The sequence below is a fragment of the Tripterygium wilfordii genome, chromosome 16, assembly GCF_013401445.1.
Source record: "Tripterygium wilfordii isolate XIE 37 chromosome 16, ASM1340144v1, whole genome shotgun sequence".
Taxonomy (NCBI): Eukaryota; Viridiplantae; Streptophyta; class Magnoliopsida; order Celastrales; family Celastraceae; genus Tripterygium; species Tripterygium wilfordii.
In genome coordinates, this window is record NC_052247.1 from 3,424,820 (window position 1) to 3,441,942 (window position 17,123).

Below are 17,123 nucleotides of genomic sequence, written 5' to 3' on the forward strand. Positions count from 1 at the left end.
AAAATAAAATAATTGACCTAATTTGATTACGTAGGACAATTCAACATATATTGTAAGCGTTTGGGAGTGTTGTGAAGTGTGGTGAGGTGCTGTGAGGTAAAAAACTGTGGTGCTGTGAGGTGAGTTGGAACGCAAAAGCTGTTTGGCGTGTTACAAAAAACTGTGGTGCTGTGAGGTGTGTTGCAACTAAACACAGTTGCAACACACTGCCAAACTCATACTTTATAATTCCTCATTTGATCTACCATGTCTTGCTGTTAGAAATTTACACCCCATACAACTAATTAATTGTTCATTTTGGGTTGTTCGGTTCCCGTGGATACATCAAACCCGCATGACTTTGTTTCTCCCAAGCCTAGCAAATTGGATACGCCAAACTCACCAAACTAGAGAAAATGCCTAGTTGATTGTTAAGGGTGTGCTTGTCCTTATAAAGAGGAATATCACACATCTTTTTATCGATGTTAGACTTCTATTACTCTCCGTACTTGTGAATTGGGTTATGTCAGTCCCAACAAGTTGAGTAGAGATCATGTACAACTGGACCGAATTGCTCTGATACTAAGTCAGAAATCCACACTCCATCTTAGGCAAATCACTCTTAATTCCATAACCGGCAACGTCCATGTCAATGTAGCCTAGTCGGGCAAATTTTCCCGCAATGCCCCCTCATTCTAAATTATGGCTATGCCCCCTGATGGAAGGTCTATATCAGTATGGTGGAGTCGGAACCAAGGTTCAATAACGGCCATCACAATGTGGTTATGGAGTACAATTGGACTAGCCCATTCATTAAGTGGCTGATTTATTAGACGACAAGACCAAAAGAACAAGCAATCCACATAAAACTAATTCCAGCCCATTAATATGATAATCCACATTGTGTGTGCATACTTGACAGCCGACAGGGAATTTAGGTCGCCAGCATATTGGGAATGTTTTATCCAACGTTTGTTGGATGAGTTCTAGAGTTGAAATGTCTTTCAGCTGCAAATAATATTGGGGGATTATAGAATCAGTAGAATAAGCAAAAAGCACTTTAATAGAAATGGCTTGAAGTAATAGAAGACGACGAGAAAAATCTAAAAAGACATGATTTGAAGTAATAAGAAACGATATGAATTTAGTATAAGTGGATGAATGTATGCTCTATGATAGAAATGAATGGAGAAAACGATTAAACGTGGTGGATTCCTATTGATGTTCTCATGGACTCATGTAGTCAGCCGACCCTAAACTTTTGGGGTAAATGTTTTGATGATGATGATAGTGATAAAGATCCTTGTAGACAAAAATAATAAGACAAAATCAAGATTAATAAAAGGGGAAAAAAAGTTGGAATATTTAACTTTTTGGCTATATACTTAAACCAGAGTTTCTCTTATACGGACGCTCATAAGAGACAAAATTTACGGACCTCTCATGGAGATATAAAAAAACTTACCTTCTTGGCATACTTGAACAAGAGTTCCACTTACATGGACGCTTGTACGGGACAAAATTTACGGACCTTTCATGGAGCTATTAAAAAAAAAAACCTTTTTGGCTATACTTTAACTAGAGTTTCTCTTATGAGAATGCTCATAAGAGACGAAATTTACAGATCTCTCGTCTCATCTGTTAGATATGACCAACGGTTGAGAGTACACAATTATTAAGTATCATAAACCCACCCGGGTCTAGCGAATGGTTGAGATGATAGGTCGGTAAATTTTGTCTTTTACGAGTGCTCGTATAAGAGGAACTCTGATACTTAAAACATAATATTAATAAAACATGTTTTATAAAGCAACGTTGCCTCCAAGAAATATTTACCCAAAACAAGTTGCCTGCAAGAAATCCATGGAAACAATACGGAAAACCCTAGATTGTCCAAAATAAATAATATCGTGACTTGCAGGGCTTCATTCTATAAAGGGCTCGATCAATGAAATCATTTCATGGTGGGAAGAGAAATGGGTAGAAAATCTTCAGTTGGTAGTGTTCTTATTTGTTTTCTTGCTATCACAATCGTGTTCTTACCACTGTTTGCAAATGCGAGAAGAGAGGGGGAATTTGAATACTACAAAATCGTCTTCAGATGGGTTGAGTCATTTAGTAGAGCTAACTTGCATACTTGTCACTTGCCAGTTCTAGATCATTTCGTTATCCAGAGTGTTTGGCCTATGTATTGGGTCAATTTTGTAATCCCTCGTTTCAACAAAACTGGATGCACTGCCATCCCACCAGCACACGAAGACCAAGTTCATGGGAGTATATCATTACTTTTATGTGGGATTAGGGGTAAATTGTAAAGTAGGTCGGGCCTACAATCTGGCCCAGAGGTTTCATCGAGACGGCCCAGCTCGTAACTGGCGGAAACCCTAGCCTCTGAAGAGATACTGGGCTAGGCCTAATACGTCACGTTAACCTTGGTCAACGGGTGCTGATGGCCAGGCCCCAAATGGGTCGAACCTTTCCGGCCCATTTGACATCTTTTTGTAGGATGGGGTTATGATTCTTTTAGTTAGAATTGACTATAATTCTCTGAATACCATGTTAAGTCATGGTTTAAAATGTGTTGTTTGTATTTTTGTTGGTTCAAACAGGAAACTCTGTTACGTCCGATATTACTGAGTATGAGTACACATTGGCCCAATATTTATAAGTTCAACAAGAATCTAATTAAAAAGACGCTATGGAATGAAAAGACTTGGAAATATGAATGGAAGGAACATAGAAAGTGTCAATATCCCGTAACTTAATGAGTACGTAGGATCCCGCGTAAAAGATTGAAGCTATATATATATATATATTTGATTGCATAATATTTTCAGAAAAAAGTAATTTTTGTAAAAAAAAAAAATTGTCCAATATATACTGTTATTGAGTATGTAAAATTTGTCAGCCGTAATAACTCCTGATGATGGGTATGGATATAAAGCATCTGCCATTGTTACTGCCATTAAACAACATTTGGGGGTCGACATTCAAATCTTTTGCAATGAAGACAGCGATGGATTAAAACAACTCTATCAAGTTGCCGTATGCTTCAACAAGACAGGACATAAAATAGACTGCCACTCACCTCATTACAACTATTGCACAGAGAATCAACTTATAGGATATCCTGTTGCAACTCTACTCTAGCGTAGTATCTGCGAGTTCTCAATACCACGAGTAACTCAGATGACACTCACGTGTGTGGTATTTGATAGAGGTATCGAGTTCGAGCCTCCCCATCCCCTTTTCCCCGTATTCAAAAAAAAAAAAGAAGGACGAGTTCTTAATAAGTTAGTTTTCCCCTTCCCTTTTTAGTTTGTGTACTGGAAAACGAATAAGATCTTGCATTGCGTTTACTATTACTGTGTGTATTTCAATTTCACTTTGTTGTACTACCTTAATAATTATATGAATGATAGAATGAGTAAAAATGATATTTATGTTTAATTATTATGAGTAATTGTTGGAAAATCCTGCCCAAACAATACAAAACAATATTGTTCGATTTGAGCTTAAGGGTTCGTACGAATTTGTTATTTTTGGGTCATCGCCATTGGTCTTTAGGCTTAGAAAATGCTTTGGTTCTGTGAGAAGGATTTGACCCTTTGCTTATGCCAGTCGGTTGGGCTATGACAATCCGATGTGAGATAAAGTCTTAACACTCCCTAAAATTGTGGCTTACGATATGTCAGACTTAACAAATGAGCAAATAGAAAGCATGTCTAAATAGACCAAGTGTTAACTTCGCTAGGCAGATATCATGTTAGAAAATCCAGCCCAAATATTACAAACCAATATTGTCCGTTTTGAGTCAAAAGCTACATTGCTTTATTCTTCTCGAACCGTCAAAACGCATTGATTGTGTCAGAGAAAATTTACATTTGTTTATGTCCATTGGTTACATTATAATGTCAATCCGACATGGGATTTATGCATTATATAACTAATCAGAGACATAAATTTGTACTAGTCAAAATAACATTCTTATTCTATGTTATATATATAAAATATTTAACGTATGAAACAACATAAATGTTCTTCAGGCATGGATAAATCATTGCAACATATAGAGCCAGCAACCAGTCAATTATTGCTACTGTATACAAAAGATTTATATATGCTTCAACACTTCCCTATCATATACTTCATACACATGGGGGATAGTAGTCAAGTCAGTCTGCGTGATATCTAAAATGGTCTATCCCTCCACGGACGGCAGGCTCTCGTATCTTCTGGGCGTGGCACAGTCTGATGGTGCCCATCCGATTTTCTGGTTCTCGTTGTCGTATACAACCAATTTTCCACGCAATGATATGTCTACATACCACAGGGAAAACAAAAATGAAATGAAAGGCTGTAGTAAAAGTGCAAGTAGTTGTGTTTCACTCCTCGGAAAAGGATCGTTACGGCTCTAATTGTCAGAAACAAGCGAGTACAGAGGCAGACGTATGTGGAATTCATTTGTATAACGAGATGATAATTCTATCTCATACGAAAAAGAAAAGGATATCATAACCGATAATAGATTGAGTTGGCGGGGTGTCTTTTTCTGTTTGTATTATATTTGGAGAAAAACATACCTCCGAGTATAAATGTTGCTCCGTCGTGTACTTCGCTACCATCAAGGATACCTAAGCACACATTGCCTCTATTCTGCAAAACAGGTGGTTGAACTAATTATATCATGTCTTCCAATATCATATAATGCAGTTATTTGCAAGAATAAAACCCAAATCCTTACACTAATTATCAAGTAGCCCTCTGGACGGATCTGAAACTTTTTGGAGATTATCCACCATTTGCTCCCAATTTGCAAGGATAAAGTTTTGAAGAACGGACTAATGTCCTTAACTGCTCTGCAGATGCATATATGTACAATTATTTGATTATTATGATCACGGAGATTGAGGATGCGTTAACAAAAACTCGAATCCAAAGCGTTCGTCTGACAGCCAAAAAAGGACGAAAGGCAGAAGAGGTAGGCAACCAGGTGAATGGACAGATTGGAATAGTTGCAGCCTGCAGGGATACTATTGGAACATTCTAGTGGAAGTATCATAGAGGATGATGATTATGGTAGGTCCATATAAGAGTTATCAGTATCGTGAACGAACTGAGGTTCAATAACGGCCATCACAATGTGGTTATGGAGTACAGTCGGACTAACCCATTCATTACGTGACTGATTTCTTAGACAAGAGAAGGCCAAGAGAACAAGCAATCCACATAAAACTAATTGCAGCCCATCAATATTTCCACATTGTGTATGCATACCTGACAGGGAAGTTAGCTCGCCAGCATATCGGCAATGTTGCATCCGATGTATCTTGGATGAGTTCCAGAGTTGTAATGTCTTTCAGCTGCAACAATGGGAATATAGAATCAGGAGCAATGGGAATATAGAATCAGGAGAACGAGCAAAAAGCATTTTGTAAGAAATGATCAATATTTTCTGAATCAGTAGAATGAGCAAAAAGCACTTTGTAAGAAATGATCAATTATCTTCTCAGTGGCTGCAGATAGAAACACTTACCGAAGCAACTAATTCAGAATACGCTTGTTTTGTGAAGTAGGTATAAGAACTGCCACTATCAAACACTATTCGCCCTACTCTGCTGTCCTGCCCACCCAAACTGAGCAGGCTATTCCCATAATGCAATTTTACTATCTCAGAGTGATAAAGATCCCTGTACGACAAAGAAAAAGGGAAGAAAGTTAAAGATGAAGCAGGAACAAAATGCACGACAAAAATACTGCAGAGGTTGAGCACAAAGAAGGAAAAGATGATATTAGTCGAGGGTTTTACTTTTTCACAGAAAATATGACCCAAAAGGGTTTTTATTTTTCATTGTGGAATAACAAAGCCACGAGATATATAAAAGAATGATACAGTTACATTGGGATTTGCACGGATCAGGACAGAAGCATTGATACAGAAGTCTTTGGAGTACTATACTTACATGCTAGGGCTGTTAAGCATAGGGACCCAAGCCATACCCCACTGTGGTACAAAATCATCACCCAAAAACATATATCCACCACCAGCCGCATCAGTTGTAAGGCAATGACCTACCACGTTTTTAATGATCCCACGGCTAGCAAACTGAGAAGGTAGGCTAACTTTGGCCCTGCTAAGTCCGAGGATTCCATCCGTTTTTGAGAGAGTGTTCAACAGTTGGCCTTGCTGATCATAAGCACATCTGGGAAAAAGACAGCAAAATATGAACATTCTGATTAATTTGCATATTCAATTCCAGAATATATACGTGGGGAGAGGCACGGGTGAAATGGTTACCCAAAAACAGCATCTAATTTGGTCGATGATCCGTTTGCAATCTTAAGATGAACCTCATCTCTAGCAAGAACACCCATGGAGGAGCTATGATCTGCATATTCAATTTCATAGTCACACTGTTGGCAAGTTCCACAATATCTGCCATTTTCATTGAGTTGGAGACACAATGCATCCTTGTAAGGTACTATGTTTCTTTTTGTCGGCTTGTACAGAGCATTCGGTCCCTGCATAAAATGTCTCCATCAGAGTTATGATAATCCTCTCTGTCAAATAAGCTATGAAGTAAGGATTCATCACTTTTGAGGCAAAGCGGCTTTTATGAAGCATTGAAGTATGGGGACGGCTTAGTAACTAAGAATATTATAGTCCAAAATTGCGATGTGAAACGGACGGAAAAAAGGACAGAATTTGCATCAACATAGTTAACATGGACTAATGCAACAAAAACAGAAAAAAGGCGTGCTAATTCATGAAAGAACAACATATTTAAAAACATTAATACAACAGAAGCTAAATGATCAGTTGGCATTACTGGACATGCAATTGGGGAAAACAGGTGGCATCTTATGAACAATGATCACTACAGAAACAGAACTTGATCACTAACTTTCTGATTTAAATGCCCATAAGAATAGGCAGTACCTTGGCGCAGCTAGTGCAAGGTGCATCGCATTGGATCCATGTTAAGTCACTTCCAGTATCAATATCAAGAAAATAAGGTCTAGGGGGGCTACCAACATGCATGTAAGTGAAGTACAACCTGCATGATATATAAAAAATATTAGGTCAGTGCAAAAAATTTAAGGCGACAGAGTTCTCAGTTAGTAGAGCAGTTCCTTGATTTTGTCGGTAATAAGTTAGATCATTTGGATAGTACAAAACCAAATAGCTTTTGATGGAACTGAATCCATGATGCAGTCGATTATGGATCACTAGTCCTTCATTCTATGTTAAATAATTACAAGAAGACAGAATGGAAAAAAACCACTAAAAGAAACGATAGTAGGAAAGGAATTCTGCTTTTCACCAAAAACGGGAAAAAAAAAATTCCATGCAAGTGTTGCCTCCAGTGATTCACTTAATTCTGCTCTACCACCAACATCTCAGCAACACTAATTCTGTTTATGATGAGCTTAAGATTCGCTTAATCGCTTTAGTAGCATGATTGAAAATTGAAATCAACCTCATCACTTTTGTCTAACACAAATTGGCAATACAATCGAGAAAAAATACTGATTGCAGCAATTTTGGCATTTCTTTCACTGCTAAAATGCCTTGGAAAGCATATCAAAATAATCAACATCCCCCAATCCCGTGGAAACATACTTGACCCGATTCTATAAAGTATTACCTTTAGTTACTATTATAAGCACATCATTTAAAAACAAACTCAAAGTCATTTTCTTTTAGTTGAGTACAAACAATGGAATCCCTCAATAAACTTGTAAAATATAAATGTAACTTCAGCAGCCATATCAAATACAATATAAGCAAAACACTAAACTGGTTTTTCACAGTACTGGAAGACACCTCGAAGAAGAAGGAAACTGCTAAGGTAGAGAGGAAGAATAGTTGAAACAAAAATTGGATTAGAGTTGGCTAAACCACAACGAAGGTAAGATAAAGCCTTTTACTTTAAAAATAAAAAAATAAAAATCAGCTAAACAAGAAGGAAATATAAAAAATAAAACAAAGGACAGTAATTGGACACAAACCATGGCGATTCACACATACCCATCTGGAAACACGTTGCCACTAATAGGAGAAATAGTGGATGAACCAGCAGCAGCAGCTTTAGAGGAAACCAATTTTTTGCCCTTGTGGGTTCCAATTTGTTCATTGACTGATGCCACCAAATTTTCCTTATCCACATCAATAAACCTGCCCAATTTCAGCTCCAAATCCTTCTGTAAATTCTCTCCAATACCCATCTTGTGGTACAAAGGAAAGATAAAAGACAAGGGTTTTTCATCATCTTCACTAGAATCCCTTAATTCTTGAGAGGCATTTTGAAACAAAGAGCTGTAGATCATGAGAGCCAAAAGAGAAATACCCAGAAACCCACCCATTAGCTTTTTAGGGGTTCCCAAAAAGAGTCTTCTGGGTGATAACTGGATTTGAGAGCTTGATGATAGTGGTGGATGAAAAGGTGTTTGATTTGGGGTATTGGGTTCTTGTTGATGATGGGTTTGTTGAGTTTGTGGGAAACCAGAACCAGAATCATCATTGTATGTATGTATAGTGACGGTTTTACCAAAAGAAGGATCATCTGATGGTGGCAGAGTGATTACAACATAAACTTGTTGTCGTGACTGATCAGACTCCATCACTAATATAGAATCTATAAACTTCTCTTCTATATATATATATATATATATGGAAATGATTGCACCAAAAGGAAAAGATCAAAAGAAAACCCCTTTGTCTCTTTAGAGAAGAGTACCTTGTTCCTTTGTACTACATGGGGATCTCTCAATGACTCGGTCACTCCTGTTAGAAGTCAACTGAAGAGCCGGAAATTGAAGGAGAATTGTTGAAGACGAAGGGTCCAGGAAGTTACATGGAAATGATAAGTGGAGTCAAGACTTTGCAGAGACTGGCGTTCATGAACAGAAGTCTATTCAGCATTTTTTTTTTTTTAATTTTTTTTAATTTTTTAAATTTCTTTTGACATTTTTTTTCTATTAATGATATAAATTATTATAAACTATAAGGACATCTCCAAAGTCCAACCATATGTTGAAAATTGGGGATGTAATTTAAATTTTGCATCCATGAATAATTGTGCTTTAGAGATTGAAATTTTTTTTAATTGCAATAGGGAGTTGTATAATGGTAATGCAAATAAATATTTAAGACTAAAGCCCAAATTGAAGGCCCATTGAAATTCCTGTCCGATACTATTTATACTTGTTAAATATATATATGAATTGTCTAAAAAAATAATATCAAAAATTAGTTATTTAATAATTTCAATTTTTCCCACTTAAATGAATTGAAATATTTTAAACTTTTAATTTCAACATGTCCATTTAGTATCCGTCTAAAAAATATTCTCCTTGCTTTTACTTTTGAATTTTAAACCCAAAAATTTGAGAGCTAAAAATTGGCTATATATAGTTTATGTTTGTTCAATAATTCAACATTGAAGCCAACAAAAATAATCATCCTCACATCAAATTTTCATTTTCTATGTTGTCAAAATGAATCGTTATCCTGATATCTTAAGTGAACTTCTCAATATAGATGAGGATTTTGATGATGATCTTGATATTACGGTGATTCAATTATATAAACTAGCTAACACTCGATCAATTATAGAAGCAAACAATAGGTGTTCACACACAGTGAACATATGAAGAAAGAGCACAAACCCATTGCACAAAAATACACACATAAATAAATTCAAGTTTTAACAATATTCTACTATCGAAAATACCGTCACGTGAATTGAACAAAATAACATAATGTACATTAATCATTATAAATTTATCTCTATTTATCATTGATTGTTATAAATTCATGTAATATTTATTAATCAAAATAAATATAGATGATATTCAACTTAAACGAGAATAAAGACATTATACGTATTTATTACTCTTTGATAGATTGAGTCACTTGAGTATTAGAAAAGGGGCTCTTGATCCCACTCTCCACTCAAGTTGATAGCAATCCCATCACTCCATCAAACGTCAAAGCGTGCGTGGAAACATTCTTCATTGAATTGTTTATAGTTTTCATTCTTTAATTCATCTGTATGTGCAAAAATTACTGCACACCTCCTTCATTTTGAGTTTGAAAATTGTGGAATAATTTTATCATACGAGAAAAGAACAGTCAAATTAAGGAAACCATCTATAAAAACTAAATTTTATTTAAAACTGAAAGAATCAGACCCTCTCTATCTAAGATATGCACCGCCATTGTTACAAGCTCTCCTAACTCCACATAATGGAAGTCAGGGTGTAAACGGTCGGTTATAGTCGATTTTTTTTTCCTTTAGTTTTTTGACGTGAATTTAACTTACCCATCAGTCGATTATCAACGGTTATTTCGATCGGTCAATCGGTCGATTCTAAGTAAATTTATTGAAAATAACCGACCAATCGATCAGTTTGACGCTCAGTTCGGTTTTTACGTTTTTTTAACACCCCTAAATGAAAAGCTAGACATCAAAATTCATGGAACGCATACATGTCGCACAAAACATGTGTATACAACTAGTTTATTTATGTGCGCTTGACAATTATAGTTTGCAGATTATTGCGAGGGCTCATGAGCATGTAAAAACTATTAGCACCTTGGTTCTCCTGTAAAAAAAATTTAAAATTGACCAATGTTCCTTGAAATCCCAATAATGGAATCAACATGCATTTTTTTAAGCATCATGAAAAATCGCAAAACAACAATATGATGAGTGATTCAAACTTGTGGACTTCAGAACTTTTGCTGTAAACAAGCACTATAACACTTGCTTACTTCACCACTTATGCAAAAAGTACCCTAAAAAAGATCAGATAAAGAGGGGTTCTGAAGAAGACACAGTCTCCTTCATATGCTGCTTCTTTTGGTGATTCTGACCTTCAAACCATATTTCATAGGAAGCAAGACAGAATTAGCAGGAAAAACAGGATGTCCTTCCACCACCTGAACATGATAATTACAGAGAATAGCAATGGCAACCATCTTCATCTGGATAAAACTTGCATCCTTACCCAAACAAGTCCTCGGTCCTGCGTTGAAAGCGACAAACTTGTAAGATGGAACATGTAGAATACCTCCTTTCTCCACATTAATCCACCTCTCAGGCTTGAACTCCAAGCAATCTTTCCCCCATATTTCTTTGTTTCTTCCAACTGAGTAGAAAGAAATCAACACCATCTGATTTCGCTTCACTGCATGGCCGGTTGGGAGAATGTCCTGTTCAAGTGTTGATTTGTGGTTAATTGGCACTGGAGGGTACAGCCTCAATGTCTCACACAATGCTGCTTGGAGATAGACAAGTTTGTTAACCTCATTGACACTGAATAAGTACCTATTCGCGTCTTCTGTATCGGCCAAATTTGCTTTAATTTCCTCCAAAATCTTGGTTTCAACAGATGGGTTGTTTGCAATCAACCATATAAACCAACTGAGGCCAATACTCAAAGTGTCTCTACCAGCAGCTAAGAGATTGAACACCATGTCTCGCAAAAACTTGTCGGATTTTATCATTGCAGATAAAACTTCATCTCCATCTTTGAATTCTGCATCCATATAAGCTGTGAGTAAGTCAGAGTTGTCGTTCTTGATCTTCTCTTTTCGTTCTTCTCGCTTTCTTGCTATGCATTGATACACGAAATCATCGAAAGTCTTCCAAGCTATAGCCAGTTTCTTCTCTTCTCCAATATGAAGCTTTCTTTGTAACTTCCAAAACCATGCAGGCAACACATGCCGATAGAAAGCAGACTCCTCCATAATATCAAAGGCTTTTGCGTGGGGAACTTCTGGAAAATCAACGGAGAGACAATTAGAGTCAAAGCCTAGAATCGTCAAGGAAGTAGTATCAAACATCAATCGCTGAAATACATCTTGCATGTCTACTACACCAGTACTTGATTTTGATACATGATCAAGAACTGGGAATAGGCCTTTCACTAACTTTGTGTGCACATTTTGCTTGACAAAATGCTCGAAATTGGAGTTCTTCATCAATGAATGGAGGAACTTCCTTTGTATTTCCCATAATTCTGAGTCGGAATTGAAAATCCCATCTCCCAGAGGCTCAAATGTCTCCTTGAAATCGGGGCCTTTAGGATAATTGATGAAGTTTTTGCTCAAAATGTGGTGAATATTCATGGGATCACTAGTGATCAAGAACTCCATCTTAGACAACCAGGGTCCTTTGAACACTGCAGTGCCCCGGCTTCTTTTAAGAACTTGAGTGGTATGTTCATGGATGCGCGAAGCATTGATTAGAATATCTGGAAGATTTCCGAGCACTGGAAACCCAAAGAACCCTGAAGACTTCATCTTTTGAATCAATGAATAGAGAATCAGCAAACTACAAAGAAATAAAAAAGTGACTAGTATCTCTATCCCTCCAACTGTTACTGCCATTTGAGCTTCTCAAAGGAATTTGTTTACGACTACCTCCAATGTCTGTGTGTGTATATATATAAAGATCATTTATGTAGCAAAAAGAAGAAAAAGATTGTCACAGACTGAAAGAGGACCACCATGAATAAAATAGCAACATTTTAATTGCACACAATCATCTTAACTAGTTGCAGTCATTGATAATATTTGCCATATGAAGGAAAGATCATGAAATTGAGATCTGTAAAGATATTTCTACATATACAAAACACAAGAATACACAATCCATAAACAGAAACATATAAACATTTCAAGGCCATGCCAAATGTATACACAAGCACATGTCTAAGAAAATAGAAAATCTGGATATAACAAAATCACCAAAAACAAGAACAAGCAACTGAGATGGTATACCAGAAAATTACTACTTTTGTTGTAAGCTCCAAAATTTGCACTGATAAGCCAATGGGCTTGCATGTTATGATTTATAGTTTCCCACATCGCTTGGATAACCCAAGTGGCGTGGGTTTATAAGAAAACCCAAGTTCCTATCACTCAATGAGGCCTTTTCTTGGGTGTAACTACAGTTAAGTGAGACGGCCAAGGAAGAACAGAGCCGTGCGAGCCCAATGAATCTATGGGAACCGATAAATCTAGAGTGCACAATATCGTTGAGGTGAGGAGGGCTTGCATTTTCAACATTAGAGTCAGATGGATCCATAGGTTGGCTCAAATGTACCTCACCTCAGAAACCCAACTCATAGGGTCAGCTTCCAAATCATAGGTTGGCTCAAATGTACCTCACCTCAGAGACCCAACTCAGAGGGTAAGCTTCCAAATCTGTTCTGAAAAATAAATATAAAGGGTGATACCCAACCAAATTTGTAGAAGTACGATTCGGTTGCATTGATACCTGGTTACCCACCATGTATTAAATTCATATATTGCTTGTAGACTTGATCGACTAAGTATGCAAGCAGACTCCTTGATGTGAACGTACTAAGCTTTCTTTTCTTCTCATGCAAAATGCGAAGAATTATCTGTTGCTCACAAACTGTTTGATAAAATGCGTATGACAAATGTGTTGTGATAAAAATGCACAATGAACATCTGTAGACAGCCATTGAAACTTACAATTCAACAAGATTATCCAGAAATAAAATAAAAACAAAAACTTCATCAGAATTGTATATCAAAAAAAAAATCCCACAAATATATCAAATACTACCAAATAGCCAAGCTTTGTGATAAACTTCTTAATTTGCACTTTCAAAAACACAAGAAAACCTAAGTCGAGATAGTTGTATCAGGATACATGGGCCTGAACTTTCCCTCTCCCTGGTTATTTATTGATAGTGGGCCTCCATTGGGCTTGCAGTCTGGACCCTCGAGTGGACTTATTGCATAACGCGATTCGTAACCGCACTAAGTTGGCAACAAAGAGTAATGCTACAAACCCTTAAAATATGACTTCATTTCACCCCCAATCTATGTGGCATGTTAATAGCCACGGATTATAAATATACATGTGAGACTTATTTAACATTCAACACTCCACATTAATTAGGGGTAAAATGAGAGTCATATTTTGAGGGTCTCGAACATTATTCTAGCAACAAATTTTATGTTAATGCTCAATAACGAATAAACACGACCGCATATGACTTTGACTAGCCTCGCTGAGATAGCAGCAAATTATTGGTTGATGCTCAATAACAAATAAGCACACTACATATGACATGACGAGAATTCAATATTTTAAAATTCAAGCGAAATTGTAGAGCCCTCAAATCTCCGTAGCTATAAGGATTAATTAAGTGGAACATGTTCTAAGTTCTTTCTTGTTGACATTTTCACTAATTCACACAAATATTATTCACTGTTTTATTTTCTTTGTAGATGCAAGTATATCATTTCCTAGGCTTTCGATTGAATTGTTCATTCTTGGTTTTGGCTATATTTGTTGAATTAATGTGAATATCTTTGTTCATCTTTCTGGGGTATGGTTTTTCTTAGCCATGCAATCATATGATTCATATCATAAATTCAATTCCTGAAAAATAGTCTCTCCACGTTATCTGTGCGTAAGATCTGCAAACATCTTTAGATCTTGGAACATCTCAACTTTCTCCGTCACTATTCATTGCATGAGTCTTGTGCACTAGTGTTGTTTACATGTGACTAGGAATCATGGGCGACTACCCATCTATTTATTTATATATGTATCTATGAGTCCTGATATGAAGATGGTAAGTGGGTCCTCTTCACAAAGTAGTGGGTGAGGGGGCCATGTTTGAGGCTAAGATCAAGCATTGCAAGCCAAGACTTTCTTGTCAGAATTATGAACATGATCAGGTGTCCGGACAAAATAATGTTAGCATTGCAAGTGGACAAATATGGATTCCATGTCCAGGTAGAGATTGTGTTGCACAAGACTTGCTGTTGTATATATGTGGGTGGGGTTGATGCTATATGTTTGTCCTGGACCCTATGCACCATGCCTTCTTATTCCAGGCTTCATTCCAAGATGAAAGATTGTTTATTTTAGTGTAAGTTCTTGTTACTAACAAGTTGAATTTTGAAGTTGACTACGGTAATATTTTACAAATGCGGAAGGTCGCAAGTTTAACTCTCATTAGACCATGTTATTGTGAAGTTGACTATGGTAACTTTCACTATTTGACGGTGGTGTTCGACGACTTCTTAATTTAGTCATTAAAGGTCTTTAGCAACGACATCGAACTATTTTACAAAGACTATTGTCTTCGTAAAATAGTGAACATATTGTAGTGCATACCCAACAGTTTCGACGTTATTTCCTGCTTAGGTTTCGGTCTGGTCTTTCTTATCTCCAGTGTAGAGCGGGATGGGTTGGGGTTTCGAGTTTAGAGCTACCTCAGTTGTCCGATGGACAAATTGGGCTGAAATATTTATCGATTACCAAAAAAAAAAAAAGAGTCAGTTCTTGTTATTACATTGAAAAGGTGTGGATCCTGATGGGTGTGTGTTGGGAAGTTGTTGAAAATGAAGAGTCATTGCCTCCCACTTGTCTTCTTTTTTGATGTTATGGGAAACCCTATCTACAATGAAAGCAAACCTACACTATCATACATACAGATTTTAGGACTACAACCATTTTTAAATACATATATATATCCAATTAAGCTATACTAAGCACTATTATATATACATACATATAGATACATGTATAATACATCCAAATTCAATAATATAGCCGTCAGTCAGACATTGCAAAAGAAGATGGATGTCATGTCTGAAAAATGAAGAGCAAGTAAGACAATTTGTCAAAAACACTCAAACTAAAGTGTGTAAAATGGCAAGTCATGCTAATATCCAGACAGTTTACTTTGACAAAATCTAATTGTTTTTTCTTTAGTTTATGCTAAGTACAATTATAATTTACATGTTATTTGACTTTTTTTCTACAAAAAAGGAACAAACCTATTAGTTTCTTCTTCTTCTTTTTTTGAATACGGGAGTAGGGGATGGAGATGCTCAAACTCGAGATCTATGTGAGATACTACACACGAGTGTCATCTGAGCCACTCGTGATTTGCAACATTTAGTTGCTTAAGATAGGAAACTATATGATTCCTATTAATATATGATTACAAAACATAAAACCCATTCATGTTTGGAAGTTTTGAAATTACAAACTACAGTGGGGATGTTTCACTAATATGACATGTTGGATGAGCTCTCCTTTCAACCACTCAAGGTTTATAGTCATGGAGCCCTCCAAACATTTCCATCTAAAATGCTCAATGAGCTGCTCTCACTTTCTTCAATATATATATATATTAGAAAAATAGAAAATCAGGCTAGGGTTGCTTAATTAATTAATACACAAGGATTTAAAGTTCAATTAGGCCTAGGCACTAGCTAAATATGCAATTGTAGTAGATCTATGTTGAAGAGTGTAGTGTCCAAAAATCGTCCTTATAACCTATCCCATCGGGTCCCCGGCCTATCTATAGAGGTATTACCCGCTAATAAGCCCATGGCCCATTGACAAGTATGACAACTCAACTCAAACTTCGTCGATACCACATCATGCACGTCGAGACAAGCTTTCCGGCCTAAACCAATGATCCCTTCATCATCCTTTCGGCAAGTCTTTTTGTCGAGCAGACCTCTTCCACTACGCAAACCCTTACTTTAGTTCTAACGACCTCCTATCGATTTGACCTCGATCTCCTGTCGGACAGACCTCGACATCTTGTTGCGTAGGCCTCGACCTCTTGTTGTGCAGAACTCGACCTCCTATTGAGTAGGCCTCGTGATAGTCTTCTCTCATACATCTATATGTCCCGAGCCTATCTTGAGACTTGCACCTACCTTCTCATTGACAATAGAGTTGTTACCCTAAACATATCTCCTACAAATTTGTTGTTTCAGACCTCGCTTCTGACACACGCTACTACTTTCGTCCTTTTCTTAATACGGATCCAATACGTCCCTTTTCTCCAACACCTATTTTGACTGGCATCTCGCATGGTCCAAGTGACACGTGTCCTCCCAAGTATGCTATATAAACAAAACCCTCCATTGTTGGAGTGATCTTCTTCCATTTTTCTCTCTGGCTCAATTTCCTTAGATCTTCTGCTCTCTCTTCTTCGAGAACAAAGAACATTGAGCATACAAGCTTTCTTATTGACTTTCTCGCGAACAATCAAATATATCGACCGACTCTCATACCAAAAAATATTTTTTCACTACAATCAACATTGTATTCTTATACATC

The 17,123-nt window shown here is 36.8% G+C and overlaps 2 protein-coding genes across 2 annotated transcripts; both read right to left on the bottom strand.

Moving 5' to 3' along the window:
• Positions 1 to 3,949: 3,949 nt before the first annotated feature.
• Positions 3,950 to 8,856, bottom strand: LOC119981413 (aspartyl protease APCB1). The gene is made up of 9 exons (XM_038824510.1): positions 8,012 to 8,856; positions 6,920 to 7,037; positions 6,278 to 6,501; positions 5,943 to 6,182; positions 5,516 to 5,669; positions 5,257 to 5,342; positions 4,724 to 4,838; positions 4,563 to 4,635; positions 3,950 to 4,299 (listed from the first exon to the last, which is right to left on the bottom strand). The coding sequence occupies exons 1-9, from the start codon at positions 8,602 to 8,604 to the stop codon at positions 4,181 to 4,183; spliced, it is 1,722 nt and encodes a 573-aa protein (XP_038680438.1). The 5' UTR covers positions 8,605 to 8,856; the 3' UTR covers positions 3,950 to 4,180.
• A 1,738-nt stretch (positions 8,857 to 10,594) lies between these two features.
• Positions 10,595 to 13,605, bottom strand: LOC119980816 (alkane hydroxylase MAH1-like). The gene has a single exon (XM_038823607.1). It carries the CDS (start codon positions 12,377 to 12,379, stop codon positions 10,832 to 10,834), a length of 1,548 nt encoding a protein of 515 aa, XP_038679535.1. The 5' UTR covers positions 12,380 to 13,605; the 3' UTR covers positions 10,595 to 10,831.
• Between the last annotated feature and the right edge of the window lie 3,518 nt (positions 13,606 to 17,123).